Here is a 20774-nt window from a genome sequence, read left to right on the forward strand (position 1 = left end):
TGCACTACCCAAGCCCATATATGCCTCGACACCTGCGCTACCCAAACCCAAGCATGCTTTGCCTCCCGCGCTACTCAAGCAAAGCCTTGCTAGCCTTGACTGCACAAATTACACGCCAGAGCCTGCCGGCACCCACCCGACTGCCTACAGCATTCATACCCCATTAAAGCTAACCTTAAACGGCACAGACTTTCCAGCCAGAATAATGAACCCTCACCGCCAGAACATCCTCAGACTGCTACAAACCTACCTACCAATCCTACGCTTCCCTCTCTCACCGCCCAGAACAAACCACTCAACTGTGCCCTCATTAACATCAGATCCTAAGGGGCACACACCATAGAAGCTCATGACATCATCGACAATCAAATTAACATTCTAGTCATCAGTGTGTCCTGGCTACCCAGTGCCTAGGGGCCTTAGCCCTCCCATCCCCCTAACTACTCGATCCACAGAACTGATCGCACTAATGCTATAGAGAGCAGAGTGGCAATGATCTACAAATCCAACCTCCAGCTCAGCACACACCTCCTATACCTGTCAGAGGGATATGAAACACTACTAGTCAAACTCAATACCAACCCCCAGACAAGACAACTTTCCCTATTCTCTTGCTCTACCGTCAACCTAACGCCCCCAACTCCCCTGACTCTGAAATCTCCCTTCTCATAACAGCTTTCCTCAAACCAGCCACCAAATGCATTATCCTAGGTCACTTCAATCTGGGGTTCAACGACCCACTTGACCACAAAGCCACCAACCTGGTCCAAGCCCTACACAATATGAATTTCTCACAACTTGTATCTGCACACACCCATGTCAAAGGGCGTACCCATGACTGGATACTTACAACTAACTTGACTAATCAGCCCAGTCTCGTGGTCCGTCTGCTACCGGATAAAATTCCATCTACACCTCTCAAAACCAGTGAACATCTCCCGTCCCCCACCCACCCAAATTCAAGCAAGCAGTTTACGGAAGCTAACTCACAAAACACTAAAAACCTACACGAGTCCCCATCGTTGACGCACGACCGCCCCCAACTGCAAGAACCCTGCAGCTCTTGCCAACCTCTATCATACTAGCCTCCTTGTCGTGCTAGACCAACAAGCGTCCCTTAAAAAGAAATCACTAAAACCTTTTAAACATACCAACATCTGGTTCTCAGATCTAGTCATACTCCGAAGGCAAAAAAGAACCTTGGAGCATCTCTATAAGAAACACCCGACCACCAAGAATGCTACTCATTTCTATTCTGAGACATGAGACAACCGATTGGTCCTCTGTTGGTCCTCAGTTGGGACATACAGTCCACCCTTAATCTGGTCCCCCTAGCAAGGTCCAGCTCCTAAACCTGACTAAGCATGTTCCTCTCAAATTGTAACAAGGAAATACTTGATCATTAGCCTTTTCTGCTTCGTTTCCCATTTATGTACCACTAAAAAGGGTTGGTTTTTACATACTTGAAATGATCAAATATGATGAAATATTTACCTTGAGCACAGAACTAGCACACTTATGATTCAGATATTGTCTGCTATGTTTTGGACAACATTTATGCCTATTTTTATGTTGAATATGCTTTTATCTCTACAAGTATGAAGTAACAATACTAAAGAGGTCCGCCTAGGCCTCAGAATACCTTCTAAAACAATAAAGCAGTCGCATGAGCTAAAATTGCCGCCTAGTGATATGTGTATGGATTGAGTCCACATTTAAACTACTTAATCAAGAGATACTTATCTTACTTTTCAAGCATGTTTATGTAATTCGGTTATTAAAATTCAGTAGACATACAAAATAGCAATGTATTGTCATCAAGTTGATATGTGGTTGGAGCCCCCCCATTTGTTTCCTACCCATCTCTACTCCACCACCAAGACCTACAAGGCCACAATTCTTGCGACAAAAGCTGCCTTCTACGACAACAGGATCAGTATGGCTGGCTCCAATACCAAGGAACTGTTGCCATCCTACGTGAATTAGAAAACCCTTGCGTCCCAACTACCTTAGTCCAACCCAACAAAGAGTTGTGCACCACCATAAAAACTGCACTAACTGATAGAATCAACCTACGTTGCCGCAAAATAACAAACAAGAAAGCCTCACTAGCTGCCAAACCTACTTAACACTGATCACTGGTAAAAATAATGACCTCCAGCCACTTATATGTAAAAGGAGCACAATTTCATGGACAGATATTTCATGCGGAAAGAACACGCATAGATCACAGAAAAGCATTACACAACAGAACATTCAAATGTAATAGATTGTGAAAAATATTTTGGGGGTCGTACAATTGACCCATATCCCTGTAAATTGTCCATTTGAAAATGGGTTTCTCAAACATCATTAAGACACAAAGAAAAAGGATAAGGCTATAGAATTGTGAATGCTGACCAGGCAAAATTACACAGGGAAACTAGTGCTCCATCCTTTTGCTTATACCCCGAACATGGTATACCCTGCTGGAAAACACAAGCAGGGACACTTCTGAAAGGGAAGAATGGTCATAGGCCGCAAATGCCGAAACAGTAGTCTGACGAATGGAAAACATTCTATTTGATTTGCAAAGGGTGCCTCCCCAACAAAGAGCTGGTAAGAAAAGCATGGCGTATCCCGCGATAAAGTGGCAAGTAACAATAAGCCAAAAATGGCCACCTCTGGCATGTCAATTGTTGCCATTTTATGGCCTACCAATTTCACCTGTATCACATCTGCCAGAATATGGTGGCCGTGCCAGGTAGGGAGTAATGCAACATCAAGACCATTCGACCAACCCTTTAAATGCAGGTGCCACAGCGCTCAACCTCTGTCAGAGGAGCCCCTGGGGAACCCCAAGTGTTAGTCATTAACAAGCGAACCTTCACTGAACAACTGGTTGTAGCCCTCTATTTGGTGGGAGCCTCAGTGTGGCCCCGATTCCAGACTTGATCCCCAATTTGGGACCTCAGAAGTGGCAATGGAAGAATAAGCCACTGGGTCAGGATCTTCAAGTGTTCCCCTGTGCCAGCCAAATTACAGTCGAGTCTTGGGTTGCTCCCAATAGCTGATTTAATCCCTGAAAGGGGAACCTCTATGTTCCCAAACGTAGCATGAGGACCACAAGTGTCCCTTCCAACGCCATGCGCCCACAAAATGAAGTAATCAGCTTGGGAAGCCCTAAAAGCAAGTTTTCTCACCTATCAATGCTTCTTTTCTCCAAATAAATCCTTAAGTGTACTGGGTGAACTCGAACACCAATTCCCAGGACCAGATTCATATGTACAGCATCCTTACTGAAAAAGCAAGTCACAGTAAAAACAAGAATTTCACCTGCGATTCAGCCCGAGACACAAGGATAGGTAGAGGGAACTGGATGCAAAATAACCGAGGGCTGCAAAGAAAGAAGAATGGAGGAAAAAAACGAGAGACAAAAAGAGCAGAAAAATCCCTGCATGGTATAAATCAGCAGTCCAGAACGCACAGAGAAAAGGACTGAAGTGCGAGGCAAAGTATGCCGTTCCATAGCCATGGCACCTGGCTTCGCCTGAAAATTACTGAAGGGAAATTCTTTCAGGAGCTGCACAAAACTCTCCAGTCCTGTCCAAATAGGAAAGACTACCCTATATGCATGGAGGAAAGGGGAAAGGACGTTGTTGCGATGCACCTTCAATGTTCGAATACAAGGAATTGCACACGTCATATTCGAAAAATGGCGTGGCTAGGCTAGACACAATGTTGACGCAGTGCTGCAATTTAACAAGCGTTTCGTTTAGGTAAATTAATTGGGATAAATGTTACTATAGGTGTTACCTTGTGTTTGGTTTGGACACATTTTAGATTTGCTTCACGTAGCAACATAATAGAAGTCATGGTAACACAATGTAATTGTGCAATGTACGTGTAAGAGTGGGAAGCGAGGAGCTTTATGCATGCAAGAAAGAGAAGTCTGTGAGGGGAAAGCCACTGTGAGGGTTGAGGTAATCCTGAACAATGTACATGTGGGATTCAATACTGGTTTAGATGGGAGACATGTTCTGGGATATTAGGGGGGGGTATGGGGTTTGTTGCGAATACATGGAAATATTGCAGATCCCCGTCCCTCCACACCCCCCGCCCCCCAGAGCTGGGTTTCGTTTAGGCCACAGAGTTTGGTTTGCGTAGGGGAACTTTGCATGGACCGAAGGTTTGAATGGTCAGGCCATGGAAGGAGGAATGAAGCAAACCACATTTGGGCAGATAGTTACAGCATCAAATGGTTACCTGAGGCAAAAGTGAAATGAAATGCCATTGGGTCGTGGGTTTACAAGTATATGGGTTTGTGGATATAAGGAACAAATCTTCCTGGGAGCACGGAGTCTTGTTGTTAAGTCCAGGCAAATGGTAAGTCGAATTGGGGTTAGTTAATAAAACACATGAAAGGGGTGCTAACGGACAGAGTTTGCCAGTGTTTTATGGGTTTCGTTTTGAGTTCTCAGGAAGATGATCAGGATGTGTGCTGGAGGCTGAATGATCTGAGATGGTAATCTCAAATAAGGGACGTTATGATGTTTATTGCTTGATCAAAAACATGGTTGTTTCTTTCTCGCCTTCCTCTTCTTTGAAGTGTTCTTGTAAAAGCCATGCACATCACGTACTAGGTTAAAGGTTTCCTACCAAATGGGACAGGTCACCAATTGAATTGTTTTTAGATAATAAGGAGATGTTTGGAACGTCATGACTGATTATGGAAAGAAAGCATGTAGGGAAGGGGATTATGTTTTGTCAATGTGCCAGTGAAGTTTGAGAATGTAGGGGGATTAGATTTCCTTGTACTTGGTTAGCCAATGGGATTTTGAGGGATGAATTTGTAACAGAATATGTGTGATTATGTAAATTGTTAAAATGTGTATAAAAGTTTCAAATGTGTTGAGCACTGGAAGGAATGGTTAATTTTCAGCTTCACAGGGCTAACTAACCCCTTCCGACCGACAGCATGCAATCAACTTGCTTTTCTGACAAAGTGCATTTACTCTCCGTTGGAGCAGTTTTTTCAGCATTGGATTTTGTAGTCACATTCCTATATTGCAGGAGTAAAAACGTGCGCTATATTTTTAAACGTTTTCTTGGAAAGCGAGTGCGTGGCAAGGCAGCTGAAGCACATCACGTTTGTACCAGTGAGGCAAAAATTACAGAAAAGTAGGCCGCTTACTGCTGTGATTGATACAAACAAAGCAATGGCATTAGCAGTTGAATTCAAAAGTGAAGATGGTTGTGCTATTAACCAAACCACAGATGAACAAAGTGAGGTTTTTTTTTTACACCAAAATATAGGCAGGTACTTGCAGATGAAGCATGTTTTAGTTGGACAGGCAGGGGATGTACAGGGTACATCAGGTACATAGCCTGCGGGAGCCAATACCTGCCCAGTAAAAGGGGATCATTACACATACATTGAAACCTTAAAGAACCTGAAGTAGTGTTCAAGAACTGACCTGGGGAAGATGATGGTAAAGAGGCTTTAGCAACACCCCCGTGGCGATTTGTTACAAGTTAAATCTCATACAATAAAACATTTGTCAGAGTCTAGCACTGCAAGCACAGTCTGCAAAAGATGGATTGAGTTCAGAAGAAAATGGTCTAAATGCAACACATAAGTGGGCAGTTTCGGCCACAAGACCCTGCAACCGCCTCAAAATGCAGGATTTCTGGGTAACCTATTGAGGGAACAGCAGGGTTACAGGAAGTGTGATAGTCGTAGACACTACGATTGTGATATTTAGGGTTTGAGGTGAGATATTACATTCAATACAAGAAATCCTTTTGCCACCAACATTGGTCATAGATAAACAGAATGGACAGGTCCTATAAGGTGGGGGAAGATCCACTGTATCAGCGGTCATTGTCAGATAGGTATGAACAGAGCAATACGCCTGGAATAGATGACTTACTTCAATAGTGGTGTTCCCCACGAGCATTACAAGATTTGGGGTAAACGGCAAGACATGGCCAATTTCAAGACATTTGAGGAATTCCTGGCGGGCAATCCGAGAACCAGTTGAGGGTGGTAGGGTAAATTAAACACTGAAGAGCCACTGGGACGGTGTACATCGAGAAAGAGATGTTGGTGAGATTGTGAAAATCGCTCAAGAAATTGTTGAGGCGTGTGGGTAGGCTGGTGTGTGAGATGCTGCAATACACAAACTGTTTGTGGACACCAATCTTGTGCTATTTGTACTTTGGAAATGTCAGCGGATGTAAAACGCTTATGCCAGTGTTAAGCATTGTTTATGCTGAATACACAATAAGGAGATGATATAATGTAAAGGTTATTTCAAGTTGAAGCGGAAAAGAGCGAAAGGGGTGGCTCTCTGCGATGTGTGGAAATAGAAAACCAAGGTACATGTCCAAATGCAAAGTTCTGGGTGTAACTGGAAAAAACTCCACATCAGATGCCGAAAGTACAGCTTACTTTCACTGGAATTAAAATTTCACTTAGTGCAGCCAAGGGCAGTTTGTAGGAGTGCAGATTTTTATTCTAGCACATTTTCATTTTAAAACATTATCAATGCATGAAATTGTTCATACTGCAGACTCTGTATGCGGAAACCAGAAAACCAAATCCCTCATAAATGTGGAGTTGTCAGCACAACATACAGGTGAAGATTTCCTTTTAGGTCCTATACAAGCCGTGAGGGCGCTTCTTTATTTTCTTTTCGCTTCAAGGTCCCTGACTAACATGCTGCATTTCTGACTCTGCAGGGACAAATTGTTTATTAAAGTAGCAACATCAGCTAGTATTTGCTAACGTAATAATAACCAGCCCTCCTATTTTCATTTGTTCACAGAGGCTCAGGCCCTCCTCCCTTCACACACCCATGTCAAAGGGCGTACCCATGACTGGATACTTACAACTAACTTGACTAATCAGCCCAGTCTCGTGGTCCGTCTGCTACCGGATAAAATTCCATCTACACCTCTCAAAACCAGTGAACATCTCCCGTCCCCCACCCACCCAAATTCAAGCAAGCAGTTTACGGAAGCTAACTCACAAAACACTAAAAACCTACACGAGTCCCCATCGTTGACGCACGACCGCCCCCAACTGCAAGAACCCTGCAGCTCTTGCCAACCTCTATCATACTAGCCTCCTTGTCGTGCTAGACCAACAAGCGTCCCTTAAAAAGAAATCACTAAAACCTTTTAAACATACCAACATCTGGTTCTCAGATCTAGTCATACTCCGAAGGCAAAAAAGAACCTTGGAGCATCTCTATAAGAAACACCCGACCACCAAGAATGCTACTCATTTCTATTCTGAGACATGAGACAACCGATTGGTCCTCTGTTGGTCCTCAGTTGGGACATACAGTCCACCCTTAATCTGGTCCCCCTAGCAAGGTCCAGCTCCTAAACCTGACTAAGCATGTTCCTCTCAAATTGTAACAAGGAAATACTTGATCATTAGCCTTTTCTGCTTCGTTTCCCATTTATGTACCACTAAAAAGGGTTGGTTTTTACATACTTGAAATGATCAAATATGATGAAATATTTACCTTGAGCACAGAACTAGCACACTTATGATTCAGATATTGTCTGCTATGTTTTGGACAACATTTATGCCTATTTTTATGTTGAATATGCTTTTATCTCTACAAGTATGAAGTAACAATACTAAAGAGGTCCGCCTAGGCCTCAGAATACCTTCTAAAACAATAAAGCAGTCGCATGAGCTAAAATTGCCGCCTAGTGATATGTGTATGGATTGAGTCCACATTTAAACTACTTAATCAAGAGATACTTATCTTACTTTTCAAGCATGTTTATGTAATTCGGTTATTAAAATTCAGTAGACATACAAAATAGCAATGTATTGTCATCAAGTTGATATGTGGTTGGAGCCCCCCCATTTGTTTCCTACCCATCTCTACTCCACCACCAAGACCTACAAGGCCACAATTCTTGCGACAAAAGCTGCCTTCTACGACAACAGGATCAGTATGGCTGGCTCCAATACCAAGGAACTGTTGCCATCCTACGTGAATTAGAAAACCCTTGCGTCCCAACTACCTTAGTCCAACCCAACAAAGAGTTGTGCACCACCATAAAAACTGCACTAACTGATAGAATCAACCTACGTTGCCGCAAAATAACAAACAAGAAAGCCTCACTAGCTGCCAAACCTACTTAACACTGATCACTGGTAAAAATAATGACCTCCAGCCACTTATATGTAAAAGGAGCACAATTTCATGGACAGATATTTCATGCGGAAAGAACACGCATAGATCACAGAAAAGCATTACACAACAGAACATTCAAATGTAATAGATTGTGAAAAATATTTTGGGGGTCGTACAATTGACCCATATCCCTGTAAATTGTCCATTTGAAAATGGGTTTCTCAAACATCATTAAGACACAAAGAAAAAGGATAAGGCTATAGAATTGTGAATGCTGACCAGGCAAAATTACACAGGGAAACTAGTGCTCCATCCTTTTGCTTATACCCCGAACATGGTATACCCTGCTGGAAAACACAAGCAGGGACACTTCTGAAAGGGAAGAATGGTCATAGGCCGCAAATGCCGAAACAGTAGTCTGACGAATGGAAAACATTCTATTTGATTTGCAAAGGGTGCCTCCCCAACAAAGAGCTGGTAAGAAAAGCATGGCGTATCCCGCGATAAAGTGGCAAGTAACAATAAGCCAAAAATGGCCACCTCTGGCATGTCAATTGTTGCCATTTTATGGCCTACCAATTTCACCTGTATCACATCTGCCAGAATATGGTGGCCGTGCCAGGTAGGGAGTAATGCAACATCAAGACCATTCGACCAACCCTTTAAATGCAGGTGCCACAGCGCTCAACCTCTGTCAGAGGAGCCCCTGGGGAACCCCAAGTGTTAGTCATTAACAAGCGAACCTTCACTGAACAACTGGTTGTAGCCCTCTATTTGGTGGGAGCCTCAGTGTGGCCCCGATTCCAGACTTGATCCCCAATTTGGGACCTCAGAAGTGGCAATGGAAGAATAAGCCACTGGGTCAGGATCTTCAAGTGTTCCCCTGTGCCAGCCAAATTACAGTCGAGTCTTGGGTTGCTCCCAATAGCTGATTTAATCCCTGAAAGGGGAACCTCTATGTTCCCAAACGTAGCATGAGGACCACAAGTGTCCCTTCCAACGCCATGCGCCCACAAAATGAAGTAATCAGCTTGGGAAGCCCTAAAAGCAAGTTTTCTCACCTATCAATGCTTCTTTTCTCCAAATAAATCCTTAAGTGTACTGGGTGAACTCGAACACCAATTCCCAGGACCAGATTCATATGTACAGCATCCTTACTGAAAAAGCAAGTCACAGTAAAAACAAGAATTTCACCTGCGATTCAGCCCGAGACACAAGGATAGGTAGAGGGAACTGGATGCAAAATAACCGAGGGCTGCAAAGAAAGAAGAATGGAGGAAAAAAACGAGAGACAAAAAGAGCAGAAAAATCCCTGCATGGTATAAATCAGCAGTCCAGAACGCACAGAGAAAAGGACTGAAGTGCGAGGCAAAGTATGCCGTTCCATAGCCATGGCACCTGGCTTCGCCTGAAAATTACTGAAGGGAAATTCTTTCAGGAGCTGCACAAAACTCTCCAGTCCTGTCCAAATAGGAAAGACTACCCTATATGCATGGAGGAAAGGGGAAAGGACGTTGTTGCGATGCACCTTCAATGTTCGAATACAAGGAATTGCACACGTCATATTCGAAAAATGGCGTGGCTAGGCTAGACACAATGTTGACGCAGTGCTGCAATTTAACAAGCGTTTCGTTTAGGTAAATTAATTGGGATAAATGTTACTATAGGTGTTACCTTGTGTTTGGTTTGGACACATTTTAGATTTGCTTCACGTAGCAACATAATAGAAGTCATGGTAACACAATGTAATTGTGCAATGTACGTGTAAGAGTGGGAAGCGAGGAGCTTTATGCATGCAAGAAAGAGAAGTCTGTGAGGGGAAAGCCACTGTGAGGGTTGAGGTAATCCTGAACAATGTACATGTGGGATTCAATACTGGTTTAGATGGGAGACATGTTCTGGGATATTAGGGGGGGGTATGGGGTTTGTTGCGAATACATGGAAATATTGCAGATCCCCGTCCCTCCACACCCCCCGCCCCCCAGAGCTGGGTTTCGTTTAGGCCACAGAGTTTGGTTTGCGTAGGGGAACTTTGCATGGACCGAAGGTTTGAATGGTCAGGCCATGGAAGGAGGAATGAAGCAAACCACATTTGGGCAGATAGTTACAGCATCAAATGGTTACCTGAGGCAAAAGTGAAATGAAATGCCATTGGGTCGTGGGTTTACAAGTATATGGGTTTGTGGATATAAGGAACAAATCTTCCTGGGAGCACGGAGTCTTGTTGTTAAGTCCAGGCAAATGGTAAGTCGAATTGGGGTTAGTTAATAAAACACATGAAAGGGGTGCTAACGGACAGAGTTTGCCAGTGTTTTATGGGTTTCGTTTTGAGTTCTCAGGAAGATGATCAGGATGTGTGCTGGAGGCTGAATGATCTGAGATGGTAATCTCAAATAAGGGACGTTATGATGTTTATTGCTTGATCAAAAACATGGTTGTTTCTTTCTCGCCTTCCTCTTCTTTGAAGTGTTCTTGTAAAAGCCATGCACATCACGTACTAGGTTAAAGGTTTCCTACCAAATGGGACAGGTCACCAATTGAATTGTTTTTAGATAATAAGGAGATGTTTGGAACGTCATGACTGATTATGGAAAGAAAGCATGTAGGGAAGGGGATTATGTTTTGTCAATGTGCCAGTGAAGTTTGAGAATGTAGGGGGATTAGATTTCCTTGTACTTGGTTAGCCAATGGGATTTTGAGGGATGAATTTGTAACAGAATATGTGTGATTATGTAAATTGTTAAAATGTGTATAAAAGTTTCAAATGTGTTGAGCACTGGAAGGAATGGTTAATTTTCAGCTTCACAGGGCTAACTAACCCCTTCCGACCGACAGCATGCAATCAACTTGCTTTTCTGACAAAGTGCATTTACTCTCCGTTGGAGCAGTTTTTTCAGCATTGGATTTTGTAGTCACATTCCTATATTGCAGGAGTAAAAACGTGCGCTATATTTTTAAACGTTTTCTTGGAAAGCGAGTGCGTGGCAAGGCAGCTGAAGCACATCACGTTTGTACCAGTGAGGCAAAAATTACAGAAAAGTAGGCCGCTTACTGCTGTGATTGATACAAACAAAGCAATGGCATTAGCAGTTGAATTCAAAAGTGAAGATGGTTGTGCTATTAACCAAACCACAGATGAACAAAGTGAGGTTTTTTTTTTACACCAAAATATAGGCAGGTACTTGCAGATGAAGCATGTTTTAGTTGGACAGGCAGGGGATGTACAGGGTACATCAGGTACATAGCCTGCGGGAGCCAATACCTGCCCAGTAAAAGGGGATCATTACACATACATTGAAACCTTAAAGAACCTGAAGTAGTGTTCAAGAACTGACCTGGGGAAGATGATGGTAAAGAGGCTTTAGCAACACCCCCGGTGGCGATTTGTTACAAGTTAAATCTCATACAATAAAACATTTGTCAGAGTCTAGCACTGCAAGCACAGTCTGCAAAAGATGGATTGAGTTCAGAAGAAAATGGTCTAAGATGCAACACATAAGTGGGCAGTTTCGGCCACAAGACCCTGCAACCGCCTCAAAATGCAGGATTTCTGGGTAACCTATTGAGGGAACAGCAGGGTTACAGGAAGTGTGATAGTCGTAGACACTACGATTGTGATATTTAGGGTTTGAGGTGAGATATTACATTCAATACAAGAAATCCTTTTGCCACCAACATTGGTCATAGATAAACAGAATGGACAGGTCCTATAAGGTGGGGGAAGATCCACTGTATCAGCGGTCATTGTCAGATCGGTATGAACAGAGCAATACGCCTGGAATAGATGACTTACTTCAATAGTGGTGTTCCCCACGAGCATTACAAGATTTGGGGTAAATGGCAAGACATGGCCAATTTCAAGACATTTGAGGAATTCCTGGCGGGCAATCCGAGAACCAGTTGAGGGTGGTAGGGTAAATTAAACACTGAAGAGCCACTGGGACGGTGTACATCGAGAAAGAGATGTTGGTGAGATTGTGAAAATCGCTCAAGAAATTGTTGAGGCGTGTGGGTAGGCTGGTGTGTGAGATGCTGCAATACACAAACTGTTTGTGGACACCAATCTTGTGCTATTTGTACTTTGGAAATGTCAGCGGATGTAAAACGCTTATGCCAGTGTTAAGCATTGTTTATGCTGAATACACAATAAGGAGATGATATAATTATTTATTATTTATTTATTGTGATGTAGTTTAAATTATAAACTTTACACAAAGGATAAGAAATAAATTTCATAAAATTAGCATAACATTAAAATATGCAATAAAATAAACAAAGATAAAATATCATCTTCATGAGTCCAATATTGACCATACAGTTATCTATAATACATATATTGAATTACAATTGTTCGTTCCCTACAATTATTTAGAGTGTTATGTCCAGCCTGACTTCAATCCTCAGCCAGATAGTATACAATGCTGTCAACAAACGCATACTGTTAGAATTGATACAATGGTTCCAAAAAAGATCATCCTTAATATACTCATTGTTGAAAACATATTTGTCCAACAGGGGTTTGAATGTGCTGGCCATCTCAGTGCATTCCGTTAGAAGATGCTTTGCCGTTTCCAACAAATCTAGAACTTTACATAAACGGCATGTTCGCAAAGCAGTTGCTATCTTGGCCTTTCTTCCCGTGACAGTTAGCGTAGGCAATTGATCCAGTCTGAGCAACAGGATAAACCGTCTAAGTCTAACTGATGGACATATATCAAGATATCTCTGTGGTTTCTTAAATTCGTAGAGTCTATGTTGAACGAATTTATAGCTTCTCAGCTTCCCTAGATGCTCAAAGTTTTCAATCCAGTCCCAGAGGTCAATACGTTTACACAGAGCCCTTTGAGCTCTTGGGCATAGATTTTGAAACTACTGGCGACTATGTGGCCTGTAAACAGGGGCGGGTAATTAGAGCGGCTCAATTGACAGCCCTGTTTCACAGGTTCACCATTAAGCAGTGTGGATTTACGCTATGGGGTATTCGGCAGCTGTACATACAAGCCTTCTCCCCGGCCATAATCTATGGCTTAGAATCTCTATCGGAGATGGATCTAGGCTGGCTACAGGTAATCGAAGGAAAATTCTGGCGTAGTATTCTTGGCCTTGCCCCTTGTATACCGATGGCTATAATAAGACTAGAATTGGGCTTGATTTCTCTAAAGGCACTTGTACTGAAGAAACGAGCATCAATCTATTTAAAAATGACTCGAGATACCAGTAATGGTTTATTAACAGCTGTCCATCAAGAAATAGCCAGGGAGAAATCGAGTACCACAACAATTGACCAAATGACTAAACTGTATTCTGACATTGGGTGGCAAAACAAGGAGGGGGGCTACTCAGAGAGAGCTCAAAGGAGATGATATAATGGAAAGGTTATTTCAAGTTGAAGCGGAAAAGAGCGAAAGGGGTGGCTCTCTGCGATGTGTGGAAACAGAAAACCAAGGTACATGTCCAAATGCAAAGTTCTGGGTGTAACTGGAAAAAACTCCACATCAGATGCCGAAAGTACAGCTTACTTTCACTGGAATTAAAATTTCACTTAGTGCAGCCAAGGGCAGTTTGTAGGAGTGCAGATTTTTATTCTAGCACATTTTCATTTTAAAACATTATCAATGCATGAAATTGTTCATACTGCAGACTCTGTATGCGGAAACCAGAAAACCAAATCCCTCATAAATGTGGAGTTGTCAGCACAACATACAGGTGAAGATTTCCTTTTAGGTCCTATACAAGCCGTGAGGGCGCTTCTTTATTTTCTTTTCGCTTCAAGGTCCCTGACTAACATGCTGCATTTCTGACTCTGCAGGGACAAATTGTTTATTAAAGTAGCAACATCAGCTAGTATTTGCCATTAAGCCCCTATTCATGGAAGGCAAGTGCAGCTTCGGTCATTATCACAGTAGTGTACACAGTGCAGTATGCCAGCTGCAAAGGGCAGAGCGGGCAATAAAACATTAAAAGTGCCTAATACAGTAAGTTGTATTGGTTGTTCACAAAAAGCAGTGTGGGCACGCATCTGAACCGGGAGGAAGGCGTTCCGGCACAGGATGACTACGCGTCCATAATGCTTCCAAAATATACATATTCAATAGAAACAGAAGGTCAAAGGAGGTCATCGTATAGTAAACCAGGGTTTGCCATGCTGAAATACAATGCTAGTGTTCCAACTACTAAAAGACAGAACTCTACCAAACACCAGGCTTTACATGTTCCACATTAGTAACTATCAAGGGATTCAGGAACAGCAAACTTGCTAAGTCCGATGGTGAGCTTCAGCAGTTTAAGAATATTGACAAAATTATCATTTTCTCAATGTGGGCACGAATACATAATTCGTCAACTGTGGCCTTATATGTTGAGCCGTGAACATTAAAATCAACCACTGATGCTCTCTGAATACCATACATGTGCAAATAGTAAGCATTTGGGGATAATTTGAAGCACAAGGCCGAGCCCCTGCAAATAAAGACCAATGTTTACACCCTACTAGGCAGTTTCTCAGCGCTCCGTCTTCATAACCGAGTGATTTGGGGTACAGAAGGCAGTGATGGGCATGAAACAGGAGGTGCAAATCAATAAAAGATGTAGGTCTTTGTTCTAAAGGTCATGACAACGAGCAGACTTTTCCCCCAAAGTCAAAGAAAGGGAGTCATTGTTTCCAACAAACACACACCCGCCAAAGAGCAGACGTGCATGTACAGGACCCTGATATGCGTTGCTGGAGTTCAAAACACAGGCTTCTATTGCTAATTCCTGTGGGATCCTGGGCAAAATGGCTGTGAAGTAGCATGTTCGGTTTGAAATGCTTTTAAAGGATGGCGTTATGACTTAAATGGCCTCCGAACACATTTTATTTTTATGAAAACTGTGAATCATGTAGCCCCAACAATATAGGACATGGATAAAATAAACGAGGTCCATAAACGATAGTTCGTTCAGTATTGCACTCCCTTTAAATACGATGTATGCCCCAAGTGGCCAATACTCTCAAACACTTGTAGTCCAAAATGTCAACACATCGCAGTCTTTGCCACAGTCTCTACATTCATACTGCCAATTCCACTTGGGACTTCCCGATGCCTTGTCAAATATCAAGTAAAACTGTAGTTTGTTTTTGGTTTCAAAATGAGAGGCTTACCTAAAATGAAGAGAATAAAGCGAACATTAAAAGCAGCCCATGCCCATCGCAACCCCGTGTGAAGCCTCTTACCTGCATTGTTCCTTTCTTTGGTTGATCAACTGAACGAGTTCCTGGTCGAAGTACTCTTCCTCAGCCTCCTCCTTGCCCTCTTCCTCTCGGTCGTAGGCATCGGTGTTGTCTTTGTGCAGCTGGCTGGAGATGTGGTTGGCATACGCCGAGAGGCCCACCACCGTCACCCGGCAGACCCGGCACTCATGGTTGCTATCCCTGGGGAGTGAAGCAGAGAGCGGACACTCAATATTCCCCACAGGCATGGCAAACCAGGATGGCGCAGTGTTTCCTTAGGGACAGGGGGTATCCTTGCCCAATTTTGTCTGGTGTTAAATGCGACACGTTTCTGTACATCCGCATCAAACAGATAATTCAAAAACGATCCTGCTGCTCGACAAAATTTCCAAATATTGTGAGATTTAAAAGACCGTTCAACAATTAAGAGGCAAAATCTTGGGAAAACTTTGCTTTGGGGGGAAAAAAAAGGAGAATCTTCTTAAATTGTTGTACTTCAAATTGGTGTCAACTAAGGAAACCCATGGAGAGGAAGAAGAAAGGAGGCTGAGTTGGGAGGGTTTGCAGAGCAGCTAGCGCATGCTGCCCCTGGGCACTGCCATGCCGCCAGCTGCTGAGGGGCGGCGAGGAACAGAGTCTACATTTATGCCCGGACTCCGGCACGTGCCCTGCCTGGGCTTGCAGGGGGCGGGCAGAGCCTATGACAGCGGGGTGTAACTAGAGCGAGGACAGCTGGGAGCCCGGCCCGGAATCCCAAACCTCCACCCAGAGGGAAGCTTACTTATTTTAGACTAGATCGTGAGTGAGGGCCGAGATCTGCTGCAGCGGCCTGTCTGTGTGAGCTCCCCACCAACCAGCAGAGAGACCAGCAGCGGCGGCGGCTGCAGAACAGTCGAGAACTAGTTAAAGGCGACCCTCGCTGCCATAGCTCTCAACTCACATGGGAAGACAAGCCCCTCTCCCCCCAAAAACACAGCACTAGATTTACAAACAGCACCACCTAATGGACACGTACCTACCACGCCAATAGACTATTCACACAAGTGAAACGATGGTATTTTTTCAGATCAGAGTGGTCAACTAGACTGCCTGCAAGAACTGTACCCCGTGCGTAAAGTTTAAAGTAAGCATCTGTTTCTACACGTCCAGATGCCGAAAATCACATGGAGTTCTACTCCCAGACGAGGCGACTGTTGAACACATGGTTACAGCAATAGCTTACATCCGGGGTTACACAGCACCTGCTACACCCACTGACGGTGCAACGTGCAGCACGGCTTCCGATGTCTCGACAGACTATAGACCACATTTCACCAGAAGTATCTGTATTTCACAGGCTGCCAGTAGCGCCGAGAATCCAGATCAAGGGCCGATGTGTACGACTAGCACCCAACAGAACTAGTTTTAAATCACTACTTACAAATCGCCCATGAAGTATTTCCCAATACATAATCCACATTAAAAGGAAGTACATGCAACAAATTTAAACATGGCAAAGCAAAATCACCCCCTGCTTAGTATCCAAGAGCCATCAATAGCAGAGTGGCCGACCACACATTAAGCTTCTAGGATTAACAAATGCCTCTCGATTTAAATACCCACCGGCAGAATGCATATACTTGGTGCAAATTTGATGATGTACCTTCAGGAAAATGGCTGGATAAAAGAAAACCACATTGCTTTCGTATTGCTCAGAAACCCACACCAGCCCGCCACAAAGTCAAGTAACGTGCTAAAATGCATCATAACAGTAGCAAGACCCTTCTGTTATGGCGCGAGTAGGCCTAGGAGCGCAGATGGCGCAGCAATCATTACACGGACGTGAGACTCAATATCACATCCTTCTTTATTCTCGTACAACTGGTTCACCGCTTCCCCTTCCCCCGTCACTTCCTGTCCCAACGTCAGTTCCCCTTTCCCCAACGCCCGCCTCCCAATCCCAGGCCAACGTTAACGTGACACCCCCTCATTTTAAACAGTTACCAGACTCTTCACAACGGGTGTCGGTCTGGTGGACCTCGCTTAGTCCATTTCCTCGATCCATCGGCAAGGCTTGTTCCAAGCCCTCTGCGGGCGTGCAATGAAGTTCACAGGAGACTGCATGCCACCCTCACTCTCCCTCTGAGCTTCTTAATCAGAGTCCTCAGTGTCACAGTGGTCTCCTTGATACGGGTCATCCGATTCATAGTCCAGGGGAGCGTGCACTCGCCCACTTAGGTGCCTCTATCCCAGAGCTGGGACTCCTTTGAAGTGGGAGGAATTCCGAGTGACTGACCTTTCCGGATCTTGGGCCGTGACCATGGAGCCTTTCTTTTGCGTGACGAGTAGGGGTTCCTGTCGAAACGTGGACGTGTGCTTATGCGTTTGTGGCCGTTTCACTGCTACCACGTCTCCCACCTTGATCTGAGGCATTTTCACCCTTCGCAGGTGTCGGCGTACACCTTCATGCGAGCCTTCGCAGTCTCATCCCGCTCCCGCACTTCCTGGTCTAGCTCAGGCGGATGGCTGATCTGGCTGGCTTGCAGAATGTTTGTGGGTTGCGTCTGAACATTAGTTCTGCAGGGGTCCGCCCCGTGGTGCTATGGGGTGTTCCCCAATAGTCTCTCATAAAATGATTCAGCACTTGTTTGTACGGCTGTCCCATTAACTTGGCAAGCTGTAACAGTCTCTTTAGGTTTGCCATGAAGTGTTCTATCATGCCATTTGCTTGGGGCAAAAGGGGAATTATATTCTGATGGTGAAACCCCAAGTAGTCTGCGAACTGGGCAAACTGATGCCCGCTGAACGGGGGGGTCATTGACCGTCTTGAGTACCTTGGGAACTCCGTAGGCCGAGAAGATGCGGTCTAGAGAAGGGATGACATGATGAGCTGCGGTCAACGATATCAAGTGAGTTTCCAGATATCGTGAATATTTATCCATCACCACTAAGACGTATTTCCCTCCTTCAATGGGCCCAAAGAAGTCAGCAGCCACAGCGTCCCATATTCCTTGTGGGAGGTCAGACATGATCAGTGGTTCCGGGTGTTGATTAGGGGTGATGAGGCTACACGTGGGACAAGCTTTTAACGCAGCCTCCACCATGCAGTCCGTGTTGGGGAACCAAACTTTCTGGCGGAGCATGCGCTTGGTGGATACTATGCCCTGGTGATTTTCGTGGGCTAGCTAAATGATCTTTGTTCTCAGAGCCGACGGGATGACTAGTTTACAGTCTTTCAGCAGGAGATGGTCATCAGAGAGTGCTAGCTCGTCTTTCACTTGTATCAGGTGCTCTACATCCGCTTGTATCAAGTCCCCTACCGCTCCCCCTCTTTCCTTTGCCCTCCGCTACATGCCAGATTTCCCTCACATATGATCTGGCAGGCCTGGTCATTTTCGGTTTCCCTCGCTATTATCTCAGTATTGATTCCCTCTGTGGTGGACTGGTGATTAAGGTATCCGAGGTACCTGTCCGCCATGGAGGGTTCCCGCGCACACCCCTCCCTGGGCCTTCTGGACAGAAAGTCCACAGGGTTTTCACCTTTCCCTGGCCTGTGGACTATCTCGAACGAATAGTCTTGTAGTCTCAACCCCCTTCGAGCAATTTGGGGTGGCATTTTTGCCTGTGTATTCCCATACAGAACAGCAGGGCTTGGTGATCTGTGATGACTCTAAACTGTTTCCCGTATAGAAACAGATGAAAATGCACACCCATACAACTGCAAGACCTTCCTTATCTGCTTGAGAGTAAGCTTGCGCGGTGGCGGAGAGGCTCCTGCTGGCATATGCGGCGATGTGTGTTTGGGAGGGGCCTCTCTGGTCCACTTGGGCTAATATGGCTCCCAAACCTACTGGACTCGCGTCCACAGTCAGTCAGTTTTGCGGCTTGGGTCGTAGTAAGCCATGTTTTCCGCTTTTGCAACTCTTTCTGTGATGATCTCAAAGGCCCTCGGACAGTCGTCGGTCCAGCGAAATGCAACATCCTGATGATTCAGTTGTCTCAGCGGCTCGCTGACGGAGGCGAAGTCTTTGATGTATCGGTTGCAATAGCTGGGAAGGCCTAGAAAAGAGCATCATTCTGAGAAATGTGCTGGGGCTGAGGTTTCGTTTAGCGCTGCCACTTTTTCTGGGTCAGTTGTCATGCCCGTCTCCGAGAAGATGTGTCTGAAGAATTTCAGTGTGCTTTTGCGAAGCTGACACTTGTTTCGGTTCAGGTTGAGGTGTGCATCGTTCAGGGCTTTGCACACCTTCATCAATGTCTTGTTGTGTTTGTTTACATCTGTGCCGAACACTAGGATGTTGTCAATGTAATTGAGACAATTTGGATGTGTTTGATGGCCTTATATACCTCAGCCTGGAATATTTCCATGGCCGAGGACACACCAAAGCTCAACCTCTTGTACCTGAATAGGCCCACGTGCGTGACAAAAGTAGTGATGTTCCTACTTTCGGGACTCAGTACTAGTTGATGGTATCCTTTCTGTAGGTCGAGTTTGGAGAATACCTTGGCTCCGTTCAGTAAGTGGATCATATCCGTGATACGGGGAGCCGGATGCCTCTCCCGCCTGATGGTTTGATTTGGGCACCTCATGTCCACGAACAGTCGTATGGCTTCTGACCCTTTCTTGGGCACGGGCACTATCGGGGACACCGAGGTGGTAGGGCCCGTGGCATGCTCAATGATGTTGTGTTCAAGCAGTTTGTGTAGCTCATACTCTACTTTCTTCTGGATGTTAACGGGAATCCCTCTGTAGGGTTGGGCTACCGGGCGTACTGAGTCAACCATGTGGAGTTTGATCTGTCTATTTTTTAGCTTGCCAATTCCTTTGAATATCCGGGGATACAGGTTTTTGACCATTTCAGCGGGGTCAATGTACTTGTGAACCATTATGCTATACAAGATGTGAATGAGTCCCATGTCAGCGGCGGCTTTGAAGCTCAGAACGCAGCCGCTGTCTGTCTCGGTGGCCAGAACATGTATGGGTATTTTTATCTTGTGTCCTTTATAGCGACAGAGACCATCGAATTGTCCCAGACATTTAAGAGGTGCTTTGGCACCATAGGTTTAAATGTCTACTGTTGTGGGGTGTAGTTTTGGCTTCTGAGGTAGTTCGTTGTATATATTTTCGCTGACCATGTTCACAGTGGCTACTGTGTCAATGAGAAATGCAGTCGGTTATTCGTTTAGCTTGATGATCAGGGTGGGGCTATGCGCCGTGGCAGTGGGGTTGCCTAGGGCATACATGTACACCCTCTTCTTCTGGTCACTCCCCGATGAGTTGGGGTCCGAGTCTGTGGTGGATTATTCTACTAGGTAGCGCACGTGGCGTCTTGATCTGCACTCTGGCCTCGCACGCATGACATACCTTATTTCTCTTCTCTCTCTCCTTTGCTCGTCCTCCCCTGAGTCTCTTTCACGTGGATCAGGGTTGGGATGGGTAA

The 20774-nt window shown here is 44.7% G+C and overlaps 1 protein-coding gene across 2 annotated transcripts in view; it reads right to left on the minus strand.

Moving 5' to 3' along the window:
* The window catches only part of ZNF106 (zinc finger protein 106), a 693205-nt gene that overhangs the window by 501590 nt on the left and 170841 nt on the right, over positions 1–20774 (minus strand). For both annotated transcript variants that reach the window (XM_069638825.1, XM_069638826.1), the window contains one exon: positions 15358–15555. In XM_069638825.1, the coding sequence (XP_069494926.1) occupies positions 15358–15555 (198 nt within the window). The remainder of the gene's footprint in view (positions 1–15357; positions 15556–20774) is intronic.

Source organism: Ambystoma mexicanum, chromosome 14, assembly GCF_040938575.1.
Source record: "Ambystoma mexicanum isolate Mex_15411 chromosome 14, UKY_AmexF1_1, whole genome shotgun sequence".
Lineage (NCBI taxonomy): Eukaryota > Metazoa > Chordata > Amphibia > Caudata > Ambystomatidae > Ambystoma > Ambystoma mexicanum.